The sequence below is a fragment of the Hemicordylus capensis genome, chromosome 1, assembly GCF_027244095.1.
Source record: "Hemicordylus capensis ecotype Gifberg chromosome 1, rHemCap1.1.pri, whole genome shotgun sequence".
Taxonomy (NCBI): domain Eukaryota; kingdom Metazoa; phylum Chordata; class Lepidosauria; order Squamata; family Cordylidae; genus Hemicordylus; species Hemicordylus capensis.
Genome location: NC_069657.1, coordinates 374,422,354 through 374,440,621, shown reverse-complemented (window position 1 = coordinate 374,440,621; position 18,268 = coordinate 374,422,354). Strand labels below are relative to the sequence as shown.

Here is an 18,268-nt window from a genome sequence, read left to right as displayed (position 1 = left end):
AGACGCATTACATGCAAAGCGAGATAAGTCAAGCCTTAATTTGTTATAATTGTGATGATCATGGCGTACAGCTCATGAAAACCCCAAATCCACAATCTCACAAAATTAGAATATTGCATGGAACCAAGAAGACAAGGATTGAAGAATAGAACAATATCGGACCTCTGAAAAGTATACAGTGTACTGTGCTTGATTGGCCAGCAAACTCACCTGACCTGACCCCATAGAGAATCTATGGGGCATTGCCAAGAGAAGGATGAGAGACATGAGACCAAACAATGCAGAATTGCTGAAGGCCGCTAATGAAGCATCCTGGTCTTCCACAATACCTCATCAGTGCCACAGGCTGATAGCATCCATGCCATGCCGCATTGAGGCAGTAATTGCTGCAAAAGGGGCCCAAACCAAGTACTGAATACATATGCATGCTTATACTTTTCAGAGGTCCGATATTGTTCTATTCTTCAATCCTTGTCTTCTTGGTTCCATGTAATATTCTAATTTTCTGAGATTGTGGATTTGGGGTTTTCATGAGCTGTACTCCATGATCATCACAATTATAACAAATTAAGTCTTGACTTATCTCGCTTTGCATGTAATGCGTCTGTCTCATATATCAGTTTCACCTTTTAATTTGCATTACTGAAATTAATGGACTTTTGCACGATATTCTAATTTTCCGAGTTTCACCTGTATATACAAATCACATAATCAATAATTATGTAATGGTCCTTACTGCATACTCCAAGTATAACATATAAATCAGCCTTCCAAAAATGATTATATTTTAAGATACTCTCTCTCTCTCACTATGCTGTCATTATTCATCAATGTACAAAATGAACTCACATATCATCACTGTGAAATGGTCCATCATTGTCTAATGCTTGCCGCAATGCTTCTTTTTCTCGTCTCTTTTTTTCCTTCTTTTCTTTCTTTGACAGAGTTCGTTTGAAGTTCTGGATCACTCCCTCCTTTTCTTGTTTTTCAGGGCCATTGCTTTGAGCCTTCTGAAATAAACCAAGTTTAATATATAATCCACTGCAACTTGAACAACAATAATTACAATTATGAATCCTGTGTGAGAGCAGACCAAACAAAAAACTGGAGAAACTGAGATTACACCTACAGGCCTCAATCCAGCAACAGAAGGGCTGAATTCAGTGCCCTCTCCCTAAACAAACAATAAGCATGATCAACAAAATCAGATTAATACTGTACTGTGAATGCACAGCCCCAGTTCTTGGAAGGGATTTTCAAGGGCACTTTCAAGGGTAACATGGGCACTTTCAGGAAAATATTTGCACATGTGTCACCTCATGTAGTTTCAGAACATACATCCAGAAAACTACTTCCATGCGTAAAAGGCCTCAGCTAGATCAAGATGTCTGCTTACAAAAATAAAAATTTAGGGAATCTCAAACCATACCATTTGTCAAGCCTTTTTCTTCTATACCCTCATTATAAAAGAATTAGATGCTTTTTGTTAGGAATGTGCAGAACGTTCCACGCTCGAAATGTTCCGACTTGGAACAGGTCATTTCGAGCTTGAAACAGAATGCCCTTAAAATGAAGGACCTGTTCTGAGTTTGGAATTGAATGACCTTGCTCACAATCGGAACATTTCAAGTTTCCGAGTGCCATTTTGGAGGCCTGTTTTCCCCTTGCTGACTGGTTTTGGCACTGGGTTCTGATGGATTGAGATCTCCTTGCTTCTTGGTTGGCTTATCTTACAAATCAAGATTGTATGATAACAAGCCAACCAAGAAGCAAAGAGATTGAAAGCCAACCGGAACCCAGTGCAAAAACAAGTCAGCAAGGGGAAAACAGACCTCCAAAATGGTGCTCGGAATACTCTTAACATTCTGAGATTGTTCGGTTGGAAAACTGGCTTGACCAGTTGTTCTGACTGAACCTTCCAAGCTCGGAATGGAACGCATATCCCGTTCCATGCATACCCCTACATTTTGTATTGCCACACAAAGGACAAAAGCCAAAATCTAGTAAAAGCTAAAAATTTACCAGGACCAACCTAAATTACACAACACGTTCGGCAGTTAGCTTCTGAATTCTTTAGAACTTTTCAGCAGGTTAGATGGTAATAAAAGAAAAGAAAAGAGGAGCTGGGCCTAGTAAAATGGCCCCTAAAGGTCTACATCATATAACAGTCTTAAGATGGAGTCAATAGGAACATAGGAAGGTGCCTTACACCGAGTCAGACCATTGGTCCATATGCTAATATCTACCTAGACTGGCAGAGGCTTCTCCAAGATTGCAGGCAGGAGTGTCTCTCAGCCCTATCTTGAATTGCCAGGGAGGGAGCTTGGAACCTTCTGCATGCAAGCATGATGCAGGTGCTGTTCTCAGATCAGACTCTGTAGGGAGTTGCAGATTAGCAGGAGCAGGTATGTTTCCTGCTGGCATAGTTGGAACGTGATCCCTATGGCCAGTTGATGCTAATTTGGTGACAGGTAGTTTTGATGCCTGGCTCCCTTCTGGAGGCTTGGCAGGTGGTGGCAAATTTCTGCCCAAGCCCAAGTGATTTTGATAGCCTCTTTGGGTCTGAGAAGGAGATAGCCGCCCATATCTATTTTAAGCGGACCTACTACACGATCATGGGCAGTAGTAACGGGGTGGTGATGAGTGGTACAGCTGGAAAGCCCAATCCCAATCATAAGAGTTATCTTGCCTATATCCCTCGGTGTACGGGTGCCTGGAATAATCATGGATGCAAAATCATGATGGAGGAATTGATATATTTGTTAAGGATCTGAGGGGCAGGAACAGTCTCCATAGCAAGGTGAATAGTAATCACATGGGTGGTGCTCTATGCAATCCCCTCCAGAGGTGATAAGCCCCAGTTCTGGGCAGAAGCTGGGTATTTCCATTCATCTCCTTCCTAAGAGTAGCGGGTAGTAGCTCTGGTGACTTAAGAGAGTCAGATTAGACAGATGGCTCCAGGTATGGGATCAGGGCTGGGTGAAGGGACAGAGTGCTACTGCTTCTTCTTCACCACAATTTCTAAGCCAGAGGGCACGGTTAGCAAGCACTTATTTAGTTTTGATTTAGCCTGATTAGGCTTTGCAATGGGCCGAGCAGCAGAGGTAGATTCCAAAGATCTAGGGCTTGTTGAAGCAGTAGAAGACATCATGGAGACTGTTCAGGGAGACTTATAAATAGTCCGGGAGACAATGAAGGCTATAGGCACCAGTAACATGGGCACATCAGAAGCCATTTGCGGGGAGGCTGTATTGGCAAGGCAGGTTGGGCTGATACTGCTTTCTCCCAGAGAGAGAAATGGAGATGTGAGGCCCAACTGCTACGCACCTGACATATGAAACCTTGGCAGATAAAGCACACCTCAACCCTAAGTCCTTATCCCAAGCAAAGTAAGCACTTAGTGTGCTTATCAGAGGTGAGGCATTTTGCTGTGGAGGAGACACATTTTAAATAGATCCTGTTGCTGCTGCTAGCCAGCCATAAACTAGGTAAATAGTGGGACACACACACACACACACACACACACACACACACACACACACACACACACACTTAGAAATAAGAAAGCTAACCAAAAGCAAAACACAATGAGAAGACAGAGGTAGAACAAACAACAACAACAACAGAAAGGGTACTTCCCTCCAGAAATGTCTCTAAAGGGATTTTTGGTTTTTGTTTGTTTTAGTAGGCTCAAAGTGGTGCAATAGGTGCGATCTCTGCAGAAGCTGGCAAACAACGGAGAAGACAGACTCGACGGCTAGGGTATGGATACATAAAGGGGGCAGGGTTACCACCAAAAGTGTAATGTTTAACTCTCTAGAAGGTTCTGAAGCTGATCTCTGCACAGGCGCAAATCCCACATGTGATGCACAGAGACCACAAAGAACCACCAGCACTTTGTATTTTACTCAGAAACATATTAGCAGCCAGTGCAGTTCTTTTAAAATAGGTGTTATATGGCCCCTTCAGGTCACCACAGAGACCAGTCCGGCTGCTGAATTCTGTACCAGTTGTAGTTTCTGGACTATGTACAAAGGTAGCCCATTGTAGAGTGCATTACTGTAGTCAAGCTTGGAGTTTACCAGCATATGTACCACTGTTTTAAGGTCATTTGCCTCCAGAAATGGGCACAGCTGATGTATACTTAAGCATCATGCAAGATTTCTGTGGTCAATTACTACTCTCTACAATGGCACAGTGGGGAAATGACTTGACTAGCAAGCCAGAGGTTGCCTGTTCGAATCCCCACTGGTATGTTTCCCAGACTATGGGAAGCACCTATATCGGGCAGCAGCAATATAGGAAGGTGCTGAAAGGTATCATCTCATACTGCACGGGAGATGGCAATGGTAAAGCCCTCCTGGATTCTACCAAAGACAACCACAGGGCTCTGTGGTCGCTAGGAGTCGACACCGACTCCACAGCACACTTTTCTTACAAGCCTTAGTAATTCTTGACCAACAAGATAGTGGTAAAGCTCATAGTGGTAAAGCTCACAGGTAACAAACAGTATTAATATGGTTCAGTTTAAGATGTTGCTCATAGACTTTAGAAAGATGTCCTTAGAAACCTCTATTTCTAGTGAGAAATCTTCTGTGAGAAACCTCTATTTCTAGTGAGAAATCTTCTGTGAGAAACCTCTATTTCTAGTGAGAAATCTTCTGTGAGAGCCAATAGTCAGTCAACTATTGGCTCTCACAGCAGCAAAGTACCTCCCCTGGAGGTCGCCAAGGGGACATGATCCCACTGCCTGCCCAACTGTACCGTTACATCAAAGCAGATCAGCCTGTCTGATGGCATACATTCAAAGGCTGTAGATTATGAATATGTGAGAAAAACGATGCACAATTCCATCACACACACTCAGGAAACATTGTCAGTTTAGTTTTTGTGTTTGTATAAAAATAATACAAAGGCAAATTAGGAAACCCAAAAACACAAAGGTATCTACAAAGCATATTTATGCTGCTTCCTCTTACCTTTGGAGGAAGTGCATCATTTTCATTCTTGAGAACAAATCTTCCCTCTCGATCATCTTTGTTCCAATTTAACTGTACAACTAGAGGCTTCTCATCTATATCCAATCTTCTTTCTTCTTCAAAATATGAAAAAAGGCATAACTAATGATACCTGCTACTTCAAGATCAATTAATTAACAACAACAACAATACAGAAATCATTCATTAAACACAGACACTGCTTTAATTAAGCAACGGAAGGTCTCAGCAAGTCTTTTTCATATTATCACAGCTAGCAATTTGTGTCAGCAAGTAAGTCATTCACTTGCAGAAGGTAACTCATTATCAGGAGTTATCAAATGAAGTAGTAACAACATGACAAAGGCAGACCCTCTTTACATCTCTTCTCCAACTTTTGTAAGAAACAGTCATCTTCATGGTGCAGAATTTCTTAATTCAGGAATAAGGATTATACCCATCTTAACAGTTTGAAACAACAATTACTAAATTCTTCTGTCACATATCAGCTGCCCAATGTTCAATGTGCAGCTGATATGGAGACTGTACTAGAATATTAGAATATACAGGACTAGCTGCGCTCTTTGGGGCTGGCGGTTACCTCTCCACCCCCTTCTGCCCCAGTCTCCGCTTCCGGGCCCAGGCGCCTCTCCTCCCCACCACCACTTCTACCCCCCTTCTTTTTGCCTCCGTGGCCGGGCCAGGCCCGCTGCCTCTGGCCTCCATGGTGGCAACCAATCCTCCTGGGTGCGCTTCAGCCAATCAGGCGTGTCCGCCACCCAGCCAATCAGCTGGGACGCACATTCCAAGGCACACTCAGGAAAATTATATAGATCGATCGATCAGTGGTTCCTCCGTAAGTGAGAAGAGCGGCTCCTCTACAACACCATAGTTTTAAAAGTTTTTAACAGCAGAGAAAGAAGCGATTTCCCCACTACCATAATATGGATGAACAATCCATATGGATGAACAATCAGGGCTGGAAACCTGCAAGGTAGCCAGACACTTTTTTCTCCATGTCAGCCTTCTGCTAGCAGGTAGTTCCTCAGCCTCCAAGACGACATGCAAGAAAGCCCATCGTACTTAATAAAACAATTTAAAATCATGAATAGGTAACATTAAAAAAAACCTATAGAACTTCCCCTAGATCAAGCAGACTGCGACAAACATAATCAGGTCTGTTTTATCTAGATTCACCTTCAATTTACTGAGTCTTACCCAGTCCATTGCTGCACTGAGTAGTGGTGTGCATGGAACTGGCGCCTGCCAGTTCGAAGGTGGGGGGGGATCTCTTTAAGGACAGGGGAGGGTGCTCTTACCCCTCCCGTCGCATTTCCCTCGCTGGTGCTGCCTTTTAAAATGGTCTAGCAAGATGGCAGCATACCTCCTTGCTGTCCCGGTGCCTCCTTAGACTGGAAGTGAAGTTGCCGCTGTGCAAGCACACATCACGCTTGTTCACGCACATGTCGCAATGTGTGCATGCGCAGCAGCAACTTCTGGTGCAAGGAGGCACCAGGGCGGCAAGGAGATACGCTGCTACCCTGCCAGACCATTTTAAATGGCAGAGCCAGTGGGGGAAATGTGGTGGGAGGGGCAAGTGCACCCTCCCCCCTCCCTTAAAGAGATCCCCCACTTCAAACCAAATGAAACACTGGTCTTTCAAACCGGTTGGGAGGCCCATAAAGGGCCTCCCAACCAGTTCTGTGCACATCCCTAGCACTGAGGCATTTATACCTTGCAGTCAAACTCATCTTCCTAAATCGGTCAAGAATGAAATCGAATTGGATGTTTTCAACACCGCAGCTCATACACAGATGCTCATGCTGAGTAACAGTTTATGCATGCAAAGAGGGAGTGGCAATTTCTATCAATCCACCCTTCAGGCTTCTGTGCCTCCCAAGAATATGTTCCTGAGGGCTGCAAGACCCTAAGGGACATATTACCAGCAGGCACAGAAGAAAGGGAGAAGGGGTCCTTTCCCCACTGCACATAAGAAACATTATTTGACAAAGACAGCATCAACCTGGATGTCAGCCACTACTGGTGACAGAATGGAACCTGAAAGCATCTTAACCCAAGATTACCAGCCCCAGCCCCGCAAGGGACAAGCTATCACCTGCAGGTATATATAATACAGTACAGGTTCTTAGAAGTATTAAATAATATACATTCAATACTAGCATATATTTAAAAGAAGATAAAAGATTCAAACCTTCAGGAAACCAATTTTACCCCTAAAAGGTTGAAAAATAAATTTACTAACTTGTACAAATAATTATCTCCCAACCCCCACAAAAAAAAATTTTATGAAGCTCAAACCCCATGCAGTTTTAGCTAGTTTACTGGGGGCTTTATTCTCCCTTCTCCAATTCTAGTATATCATGTGTTAATTTAAGACAATAATACCTTTCTTCACAACTAGAACTCCTAGGTAAAGTTACTGTGCAGTAGAACAGCTACTGTATACCACTACCTGATCAAATCAAGCTATTCAAAACACCACAGACACATTTGAACAGTACAGAACATATCGGACAAAAGGATCAGACATAAATGAAGACTTTAATGCTTTATTGAAAAAAATGAGACCAGTGTGGGTGCACACACACCTGCACACACGCACAACCAATCCAATGCAAGCTGCAAGAACCTTGAACAGGTGATTTTTTCCTCACAACTGAGGGTCAAGATGAAGTTACAAAACATTATGTAAGTCACAGAGATCTGAAAAACCCAATACACAAACTTCTATAACATGTATCACGTGAAATTTTTTTTAAAAACCTCTTTTACTTTGGAGCTGAATGTAACACAAATAGGCAAAGCAATATGAGAGAATAGGATTTGCTTTTCTTTAGGAGCCCAATGGATGGATCTCTTCTAAGTGGATTTTATCTCCCTATCTAGAAATGCCTTTCAGCAAAGCATCTCCTACTTGTTATACATAAGAGTTCACTATGAAGAGAAACTTTCTCTAAACCATTCTTGGCCCAGTTTGAGAAGGGCTTTATGGATAGTACTGGCATTGTCAACTGGCCCTAGAAAGAAAGAAAAAAACAGCAAGTGCACCTAGAACAAAATTCCTTGTTCCTTTACTCTCAATCATATTAGGAGGCAAGCAGCTGCATACTGTCGAAATTTCCAATCCACGTTCAAGGGAAGTTCCAATATATCAGTTTTTCAAGAGCAAATAACAATGAATGGCACCAACTTTACAGCTGTAGCACAAGATTTTGGCCTTGCTTTCTAAAGCGACCCACCTCAACTTAAGCCTCCCTCCTTCAAAAAAGTATTTTTCCCCTTTATCAATGCATTTAAATAATGTTTACAAGCCCATAGAAGCTTATATTTTGAGTTTTTGATTTTCTAATAATGTATACATTTTGTGGCTTTATCTTTAAGGCTGTAAAATCTTAAAATCTTACATTCTACCAGTTTGTGTCATGACCTATTTATTCATTTTATTTGTGCACTCCCCAAACCTCCGTCTCTGGGCAGTTTACAGCAACATAAAACAAATTAAAACAACAACATAATTTAAAAACAGAGGTCTAGTTAAAAAGCTTGGGTGGATAAATTCATCTTAATTTTAAAAAGTTGTCAGAGATGGGGAGGCTCTTATTTCAGCAGGGAGCATATTCCAGAGTCTCAGGGCAGCAGCAGAGAAGGCCTCTTCCTGTGTAGACACAAGACGAGCTTGTGGCAACTGCAGATGAACCTCTCCAGATGCTCTCAATGGGCAATGGGGCTCATAGTGAAGACGACTTTCTCTTAAATATTCAGTGCTGTTCAACTTCAGCCTTCCTGCAGATGTTGGCCTACAACTTCCATAATCTTTGACTATTGGCCACTGTGGCTAGGGATTATGGGAGTTGTAGTCCAAAAACAGCTGGGGAGCCTAAGCTGAGCAAGCCTAGCCTAAACTGTTTAGGGCTTTATAGGTTATAACCAGCACCTTGTATTTTGCCCTGAAACGTATTGGTAACCTGTTGTAGTTCTTTTAATATAGGAGTAATATAGTCTCTTCAAGATGACCTGAGGCCAACCTGGCTGCTGCATTTTGTACCAACTGCAATTTCTGGACTACTTACAAAGGCAGCTCCACACAAAGCACACTGCAGTAGTCAAGTCTGGAGGTGACCAGCATATGCAGGACTTTTCTGAAGTTGTTTATCTAAAGAAATGGATGTAACTGGTGTATCAACTAAAGCTGATAGAAAGCTCCTCTGGCTACTGTCTCAACCTGAGATACTAGGGAGAGGTTTGGATTCAGAATCACTCCAAGACTACGTAATTGCTTCTTCTGGGAAGTGTGACCCCATCCAGAACTGGCAGATCAAAATTGTCTCCTTAGTTCCAATCCCACACATTAAGTACCCCCCTCTTATCTGGATTAAGTCTCAGTTTGTTACCCATCATCCAGCCCATCACTGCCTGCTGGCAGGCATTTAGGGAAGTTATGCCTTCTTCTGATGATGTTGATATTATGAAATAGATTTGAGTGTCATCAGCACACTGATAACACCCTGCACCAAATCACCTGATGATCTCTCCCAGCAGTTTCATGTAGATGTTAAAAAACATTGAAGACAGTATGGATACAAAGCACTGCATTTAATAAATGTATGCCAGAACTCTGGTAAAATCTTAATGTTCGAGATAAAGTCACTACATATTGTTTTTAAAGATCCCACACATAATACACTAACCTCCACTGACGTGCACTTCATAAAGTGAGTATTTAGGGGATGATAACATTCGCATGTCTGGCCGGAATTTCTCTGCAAGTGTTTCTATCACATCCTGTGTTGTGGCAGTACTAGAAACGCGAATGCACTTTGTTGCAAAATTTCCAGCTGCTTTGTCTTGAAAATAAAATCTCATAACTCCATGGAATTCCAGATCCTGTAATGAAATAAAGTAAGATATGATGTTCTGACTGGTGACGTGTTTTATGAAGGCATTTGTTTCCAGCCATCAACTGATGATCCAATACATTAGATTCCTCTCAAATATTCAACATATACTGCCTAACACTAACTAGGGAAAATGGATAAACCCAGTGTATGTTTTATTAGTTCCTTCACACAATCAAGTAAATCAGGAAGTAACCTCTGATCCATAAACCTATAAAGCTGGAAAACCAATATTGAACAGATTTAGAGGCACATTAGTAAAGGATTAGGAATCATTTCGAGGTAAGAACTCCAACTAAGCTACTGTGAGTTGCCGTTGGAACATGACTACTGCTTTGGTAACCGTAAGACTGTGTTACACTGAGACACAAATTATCACTAGACTAATTATGTCAAATGCCACCACACTTCAGTGCTTGACTAGGGACACCTCCAAACTACTTGTTTTCTTTTATCAATGTCTGCAACTACAAGTTTAGTCAAAATCCTTTCATTGTATTACTTCTGAGCTTAGGGCACAAAAACTAGCATCAACGTTCAGTTGACAGAAGATCTATTTAATAGGTTAAGATAAATATTTTTGCATATTACCAAAATCTCAATAAAGGGGCCTCTCTGAGATGTTGAAGGAAGTATAGGATAAATTGAAACAAAATCAAAACCACTAGTGTTGGAAGGAAAAGCCATCTTTAATATTTTCTTTCATCCCATAATATACTAGCTCTGAAATCTCCTTTTAAAAAAACACCAAAACAAGCATGACATTAAGTTAATTTGCCCACACACATATATATGAATCAATTAGCATACTCAGAATAACGTATTACTGCCAAAGAGCCTGAAAAATGGCATTTCCAATCCATCCTAGCTCATTCAGTTACAGACATTTCCCAGCTGCAATGAATAGCCCTTTAAGAGCATTTAGTCTATAAAAAGAAATCATCCGAAGATGCTCTCCAAACCAGTCTTTCCTGCCGACACTGCCATTCCCACAGCACATGGCCACTTCCACAGCACTATTTGCACTGCAAACAATGGATACGCACAACATAAGTGCCCATGCACAGTTTTAAGTCACTGCATAACTGACTTGTGCAACATGTCAGCCAGTGCAACATATTCAGCTTACTCCCTCCTACCAATTACCTCCCCACAATGGAAGGAACAATTGCTAAGTCAGATCTGCCCTGAGCTCCCATGACAGACCTTTGTGTTTTGAAGATGACTTACAGATAGGTCAAGCAGTGGCAGGGAATATTTCCAGCATCTGCCATAAGTTAATGGGAGGGAGCAGCGGGTGGCAGTCTAATGTTGAACACTGCAAAAAAGGAGCAGGTTGGCTACCTTCTCCAAGTAGTTCAGACAGGTCTCGGTAATGATAAGATCAAAGTAACAAGAAGTGAAGGATTCACATTAAAATTGTGTCAAGACGCTCTTTAAAGCAATGTTCAATTTAGAAACAACTGTGAACTATTTTTAGGGCTATTTCATGATAGTTTTTTGTCTTTAAATAATTTACAGTAACAAATTGATCAAAACTATAAGTACTAATCTTTTTGAAATTTCTAATTGCTTTTGACAGGAAAAATAACTGACAACGCTGAAAAACAAATAAAAACCCACCCCACGGTATATTTTAAGCAAAAGTTCTCAGATGGAAGAAAGAGGTACTGAGACACAATAAGGAACAAATATCAATTATAGACACGAGTGCACATATTTATGGTCTAGCAAATTCTTTGACATGTTTACTAACAAAGAAAAACATGGAGTGAAAGAATAAATAGCACACAAAAAAATAGAATGCAAATATGATGTAAAGAGAAGAAATAGTTGATCCTGCCACTGCGCTGTGTCCAAAGCATTATGAGTGGAGTTCTGCTGGTGTAACTAGGCTTTTCCGAGCCCTCCTCCCAAGTGCAGCTCACTCAACCTCCTAAACACTTGCTCTTGAGGGTCAAAAGACCTTAAAGAATGGAGTGGAGTGAGGTGCGGCACAGGGGGTTGCAGCAGCAGGAGGCAATCAGCAGCAATTGCAGGGGTGCAACTTGTGTGAGTGGAAGTGTGTCATGACTCCAGAGGAGGGAGGGTTCCATTGGGGTTGCATCCTTGTCTGTAAGGGATTCACAGCAGGCTGCACCATCCACTTTATTTTAACGTGGAACACTCCACTCTTTCCACATAAGATTCCTGGGGGAGGTTAAAGCGGCAAAACCCTCCTAAAAAAGGCTGAGCAGTCCTAGTCCACCAAAGGGTATGTGACTAAGGCAGACCCAAAATGAAGAGTAGCAAACTTCAGCAACAATGACTTATTAGATTTAAAGAAATAAAAACAATTGTCTTGTCACAAAACAATTGTAAGAGAGAGTGAGTTTTCATTAGCTTGCGAACTCAGAGCCCATTTGCCCAGCAGCAAAGCCTGCTGCTTCTCCAAGGCCCTCCTGGGATAGACTAACCAACAGAGGAAAGCTTTCTCCTCTCCAGTAGGTGGCTGAATATATAGTTTCCACCCAGTCCTCTGGATTGGTCCTTCTGTTTTGAATTTCCCAGGCTTTTCCCCTTATTAAGAAAGGCCTAGCCTGCCAGCATTTGTTATGAGTGAGGCACAGTCCTCCGCCGAAGCCCCACCATCACGACAAAGTGCCTTTCTTTTCATTCAGGGGATTAATAGATACAATCATTTACTTTCAGATACTCTGCTTGCCCATTTAAATCTATTTGGTTCAACAAATAATCACATCAGAAGTGGTTATGTCTTGTTTCTTGGAAAGCTAATAAAGCTTTTTGGGTGAAGGGGGCACAAGGGAGATAAAAAAAATGCAAAACCCACATAGCCTCTCCACGACTGCACTGTCGAGACTGAGGACATACTTACATTCCCTTGATCTCTCCCCCCAATAAAGTTCACCCATCCTAAACAGACAAATGCAACAATATTCAATGGCCTGGTCTTCACCCACCTTCCAAAGGTGTCTAGAGTGAAACAGAATGCTGGGAACTGACTTTTTTGGTTGAACATCATGGGCAGTGGGGAAGGATTCATACTGTACTGGGAAAACACTTCAAGGGGGAGTAGTTGAAATACATTGTGTACTATTTACACCAAGTTGCACATTGAAAACACCTATTGAATATGCGCCCTATTACTGGTGAACCCACCATCCTCAAGATGTGTTCCCAACTACAGTCCATTTACATTTTTCTCCACACAACTCCATGAGATCCATAAAGAACTGAGCTAACTCCCTTCCATTTGAGGTTCAGTTTCTTGATGTGGAGGAATCCTGAGAACTGGCATGTATATATGCTAACCCCAGCTAAATGAGCAAAGAGGGAAAATCCAACCCCTAAAGAATATCTCTTGAGTGGCTGTGGCTGGTGTTTTTTTGTGTGTGTGTGTTTTTTAAAGGTAAACAGTCAATCAATCAATCTCTTTATTTTGGTCAGCGACCAGCATGAGGTTAAAACAAATGTAAAAGAGAAGACAATCAAACTTCTATTGCAAACAATAACACCAAATAAATTTTTAGAAGTCCTCCTCAGCATAGATCAAGGTACTGAAAATACTACTAAAATAATTGGAGATAAAGGAGGCAGCAGTATTTCCTACTTATGAGGCTATTACACACAAATCAAAACTCAACCACTTCCCTTCTCGACTCCTAAATCTGAGAGGGGTTAAACAATTCAGGAGCTCTGGAAAATATTGTCATTAGATTTACTGCTGATATACAGGTGATACCAGTACCTGCGTGCCCACCTCAGCTAGCTACAAGTTGTTCTGGCCTTAAATCCATCGCCTATTTTCCCATTAAGCTCTTCCGCAAACGGAGGGCTGCACTACAAAATTTAGCTACCTGTCTTATTTTATTTTCTAGATTGTGAGCCCTCTGGGATAGGGAACCATCTTATTATGCTATGTAAACTGCTTTGAGAACTTTTGTTGAAGAGCAGTGTATAAGTATTTCTTGTAGTTGTATTAATACATTTAGAAAGGACAGATATATTTGTGATATTGTGGTTTTCAGTCCTTTCCACCTTCATAAACCTTAGCCTCTGTTAAAGGATATTTTCCAAGCTGAACAGATCTGTCCTTTAGGCGAGGCGACTGTCCCCAGCTCCATACTATCCCAGGCCCTGTGGCCAGGCCCTCTGTACACCTATTACAACTATCTCACACCTCACCTTTCAGAGGATGATCAAAGTCCTCTGCTTTGAGCCTCCCTGCTAGCAACTATTATGTATCCTCAGTGAGGGCTTTTGAGTGGTGAGTCCATGCCTGCTGCTCTTTGAATTGTTGCTCCCCCATGATGCACGCAACAGCCTGCAGTTTCTTCTGCAGTAGTCTCCCCCCGACACACACAGTGGCAACTGCCCTCTGCCGAAGCCATGAGCAAACACGAGAGCTTATCATCTTAACAAGAGGTACTACCAGACAAGGAGATGAAGTTACTTTAATCTTGTGCCAGTTAAATCTCCTTTGAATTGGTGGTAGTCCCTAATGGGTGGAGGTTACCACCCCAATTGCAGAGGGATAGGGCAAAGGGCTGATTTTTGGTGAATTTCTGAAGTTTTAGTGTCTTTGGGGCAGATAGGGGCATAACGTGGGATCTGTGCCAAAAGGGTGGGGTGGGGTGGTAGTTCCTAATGGGTGGAGGCTACCACCCCAATTGCAGAGTGATTGGGCAGAGGGCTGATTTTTGGTGAATTTCTGAAGTTTACGCGTCTTTAAGGTTTTCCCCGTGAAGGGTGTATCGCTTCACGTCGGGGGGAAAGGGGTGTCCTAGAGTGGGGTGGGGTTGGTGGTAGTGACGGGTTGGGGCAAGGAAGCTACCTGAATTTTTTTCAAAGGATTTGGGCAGAGGGCTGATTTTTGGTTAATTGTTGAAGTTTTCACGTCTTTAAGGTTTTTCCTCATAATAAGTTATAATGGAGCTTTCATCAGCCCCATAAGTGCACTTAGGGGGTGCTGGGGTGGCCCAGAGCGAGTGGTGGTGTATTGCACATAGGGTGCCAAGCACCCCCATGGGTTTCTAACCCATGGGGTACAGGGTTCTGTTGTTTCTGAGGTTTTCTGAGTGTGGATTCTATGATAGCAAATGAGATTTTCAATGAGACACCATGAATCCACTCTAATTTGCCCTTTGCCCAATCCCTCTGCAATTGGGGTGGTAACCTCCACCCATTAGGAACTACCACCCCACCCCACTCTTTTAACCCAGATCCCACGTTATGCCCCCTATCTGCCCCAAAGACACTAAAACTTCAAAAAACCACCAAAAATCAGCCCTTTGACCAATCCCCCTGAAATTTGGGTGGTAGCCTCCACCCATTGGGCGCTACCACCCCACCCCACTATTTTGCCCCTGGGACCCGCTTTTTTGCCCCGAATCGATTCAGATTTGGACCCGAATAAATTCAGGTCCAAACCGAATTGGGGGGTGATTCGGGAGGGCCATATTCGGCCACAGAACAGAACGGGGGTGTTTCGACTTGGGTCCGAGCCGAAACACTGAAAATCCAAATTGCACACCCCTAACGCGCACCTCTCATTTAGTACCTAGCTCACGTGGTGCTGGGAAGCTTGGTTTCCGCTCTCCTCACTGGAACAAGGAGGGAGGTGATTGAACACCTTAGCACTGTGCTACTGGAGGGCAGGAGGCGAGGAGTGGTGGTGGAGTGTGGCAGAGGGGTAGCACCGTTCACCCCTAGCCCTGCACCCTCCTAGCCTGAAGCTGAGCATATAAAATAGTATTTAAATTTCAAGCAATACAGTTGGGCTTTAAATGGTAAAGCTATTAACAATGGCTATAAAAATTATTAAAGTGTTAGAAGATAGTCTGACAAAACCTTCTAGTCTTAAGTGTCAGGAACACCAGACTCGACCAGTGTTCCCTCTAAGGTGTGTTCATGTGTGCACACCCATATTTTTTATGTCTGCACAGTTAATTTTAGATCCTGCTGAGGTTTAATCAAAAAGGCCCAATTCTGAATGCATGTGCACACACACTGGCTTGACACTGCCACCCAGAACAGAACTCATACCGCACACAGATGAAATGAGAGAGAGAGAGAGAGAACACAGGACCCCACCATTCATTGTGGAATTATTCACTAGACCTCATATGCAGCCTCACTGAAAAGTTACCTTCAAAACTATTACAGACCAATACTCTACAACTGTCCTAGGTTGGCTGTTTTGCTGTCTAACCTTCCTCAGAACCTGACTCAACTGTGCAGTATTCCATTTTAACCTCAGCCATCCTTCCATACCCAATGCTTAGGGAGATTTAAAAGTTAACCTCAAAAAATGTAGGGCTTCAGTTTTCACCTTTCTACCCAGCAACAGGAAGTCATACTAAGTAATATACACAAACAAAACAAAGTAATAATTACAACTTATTTAGAACATAAAATGTGACAAAATTTCACAAAGATATGCGAAGTATTACACTTCACATATGTAACATGTAATATTTATTTATTTATTACACTTCTATACCACCCTATACAAAGGCTCTGGGTGGTGCACAACTACAACACACACCATTTAAAAAACAAACAAGTTAAAACAATACAAGAACAAATCTAACAGTTCAAAGTCATTTAAAACCAATCTTTTAAAAAAAAAAAAAAAAAAAACTTAAACACAATTTAAAAACCTTGGAAGGCCAGGCCAAACAAGTAAGTCTTTAGGGCTCTTTTGAAGGACAACAACAAGCCCAGAATACAGATATCTGCTAGGAGTGCATTCCATAGACCAAGAGAAGCTACAGAGATGACTCGGCTACGAGTCGCCACCAGATGTACTGGTGGTAACTGGAGACAGACCTCTCCGGATGACCTCAACATGCGATGGGGATCATACAGAAGAAGGTGCTCTCTAAGGAAACTAGTCTTCCCTCTAATGTGCATGTATACACTCACATGTTTTTTGATGTCCGCTCAGTCTTTTTCAGATCCCACTCAGGTTGAATCAGAGAGGTCCCACTCTGAATGCACATGGTGCACACTTATTTGTTACTGCCGCTCAGAACAAAATTCATTCCACACACAGAAGGAAAAAGTTAGAGAACACACTGCACCCTACCCTTCCTCAGCAATGAGTTAATTATATTGCATAGGAACGTAGGAAGCTGCCATATACTGAGTCAGACCACAGGTCCATCTAGCTCAGTATTGTCTACACAGACTGGGAGCAGCTTCTCAAAGAACTGTGTGTGATAAAATGTATAGAACTCAACAGTTAGGCTTTTTGATATCCACAATGCAAGTACACTCTTTTTAAAGTAATGTATGACTAACTATCCATAACTTTGCTCACAAGTTGCAAATGGAACATAGGAAGCTGCCATACACCGAGTCAGATCATTGGTCCATCTAGCTCAGTATTGTTTACACAGACTGGCAGTGGCTTCTCCAAGGTCACAGGCAGGAATCTCTCTCAGCCCTATCTTGGTAATGCCAGAGGGGGAACTTGGAACCTTCTGCTCTTCCCAGAGCTGCTCCATCCCCTAAGGGGAATATCTTACAGTGCTCACACATCAAGTCTCCCATTCACATGCAACCAGGGCAGACCCTGCTTAGCTAAGGGGACAAGTCATGCTTGCTACCACAAGACCAGCTAGGCCATCTCCAACAATTTCCCTGCTAGATAGAAGCAGCAAAGTTGGGCAAGGATCCAGAGAATAAGTGGTAGGTCACACCGCCCCAAGCAGCTGGTCCATATCCTCAGACATCACTGATTGAAACTGATCCAATCTACTACTGCAAGAGGGATTGCCGAACACCACCTTAATAGACTGAAAGAACAGTGGATTCCAAGTCAGCCCAAATCCAAGAGATTTTGTCCACAAAGAACCCATTGAACGCATAACAACAGAACACAGTCTCCAGGGACTGGTTCGAAATGAAAGGAGCCTGAATCAAACTCCTCACAACCCAGGACAGCTCTGCTGAAAATGAACCTGCAGAAGCAATGCACACAGACAAAAAATTGTGGTTTTTTGCTGCACGCACCACTTCCGCATAAACCTTCAAATGCTGTGGCCTGTCAATTTCGAGCCGAGTTCTCCTCCACTTGCGTTCCAGTCGCCTACCTTGCTGCTTCAGACCCCGCAACTCCACTGTATACCAGGGGGGCGCTTTTAAAGCAGGTTGGAAGGCAGTTTGGGAAGTTAGGAGCATCTACTGCCCTGGCGAGTCCCCTATTCCAGATTCCTGCTAGGGCATCGACAGAATCACTGATAGCACCAACACTGAAAGCCTTCAAGGCTTTTTTTGAATCCTACTGTATCCAGCAGCCTTCTCGGATTATCTTAATAGGTCCTCTACACCTGCAGGACTAGGATGTAGCTGTGAAACCAAACTTAGCCA

General features: G+C 42.6%; 1 protein-coding gene across 22 annotated transcripts in view; it reads right to left on the bottom strand.

Annotated features, from left to right (window-relative positions):
• The window catches only part of AFDN (afadin, adherens junction formation factor), a 180,365-nt gene that overhangs the window by 129,935 nt on the left and 32,162 nt on the right, over window positions 1-18,268 (bottom strand). For 15 of the 22 annotated variants that reach the window (XR_008316302.1, XM_053296599.1, XM_053296610.1 and 12 more), the window contains exons 2-4: window positions 9,686-9,881; window positions 4,980-5,095; window positions 850-1,010 (exon numbers count right to left, since the gene is read on the bottom strand). Coding sequence is in view for 21 of the 22 variants with exons in the window: in XM_053296599.1 (XP_053152574.1) it covers window positions 850-1,010; window positions 4,980-5,095; window positions 9,686-9,881 (473 nt within the window). In the remaining variant the exon portion in view is untranslated. The remainder of the gene's footprint in view (window positions 1-849; window positions 1,011-4,979; window positions 5,096-9,685; window positions 9,882-18,268) is intronic. The other 7 variants (XM_053296618.1, XM_053296663.1, XM_053296644.1 and 4 more) reach the window with 1 other exon arrangement.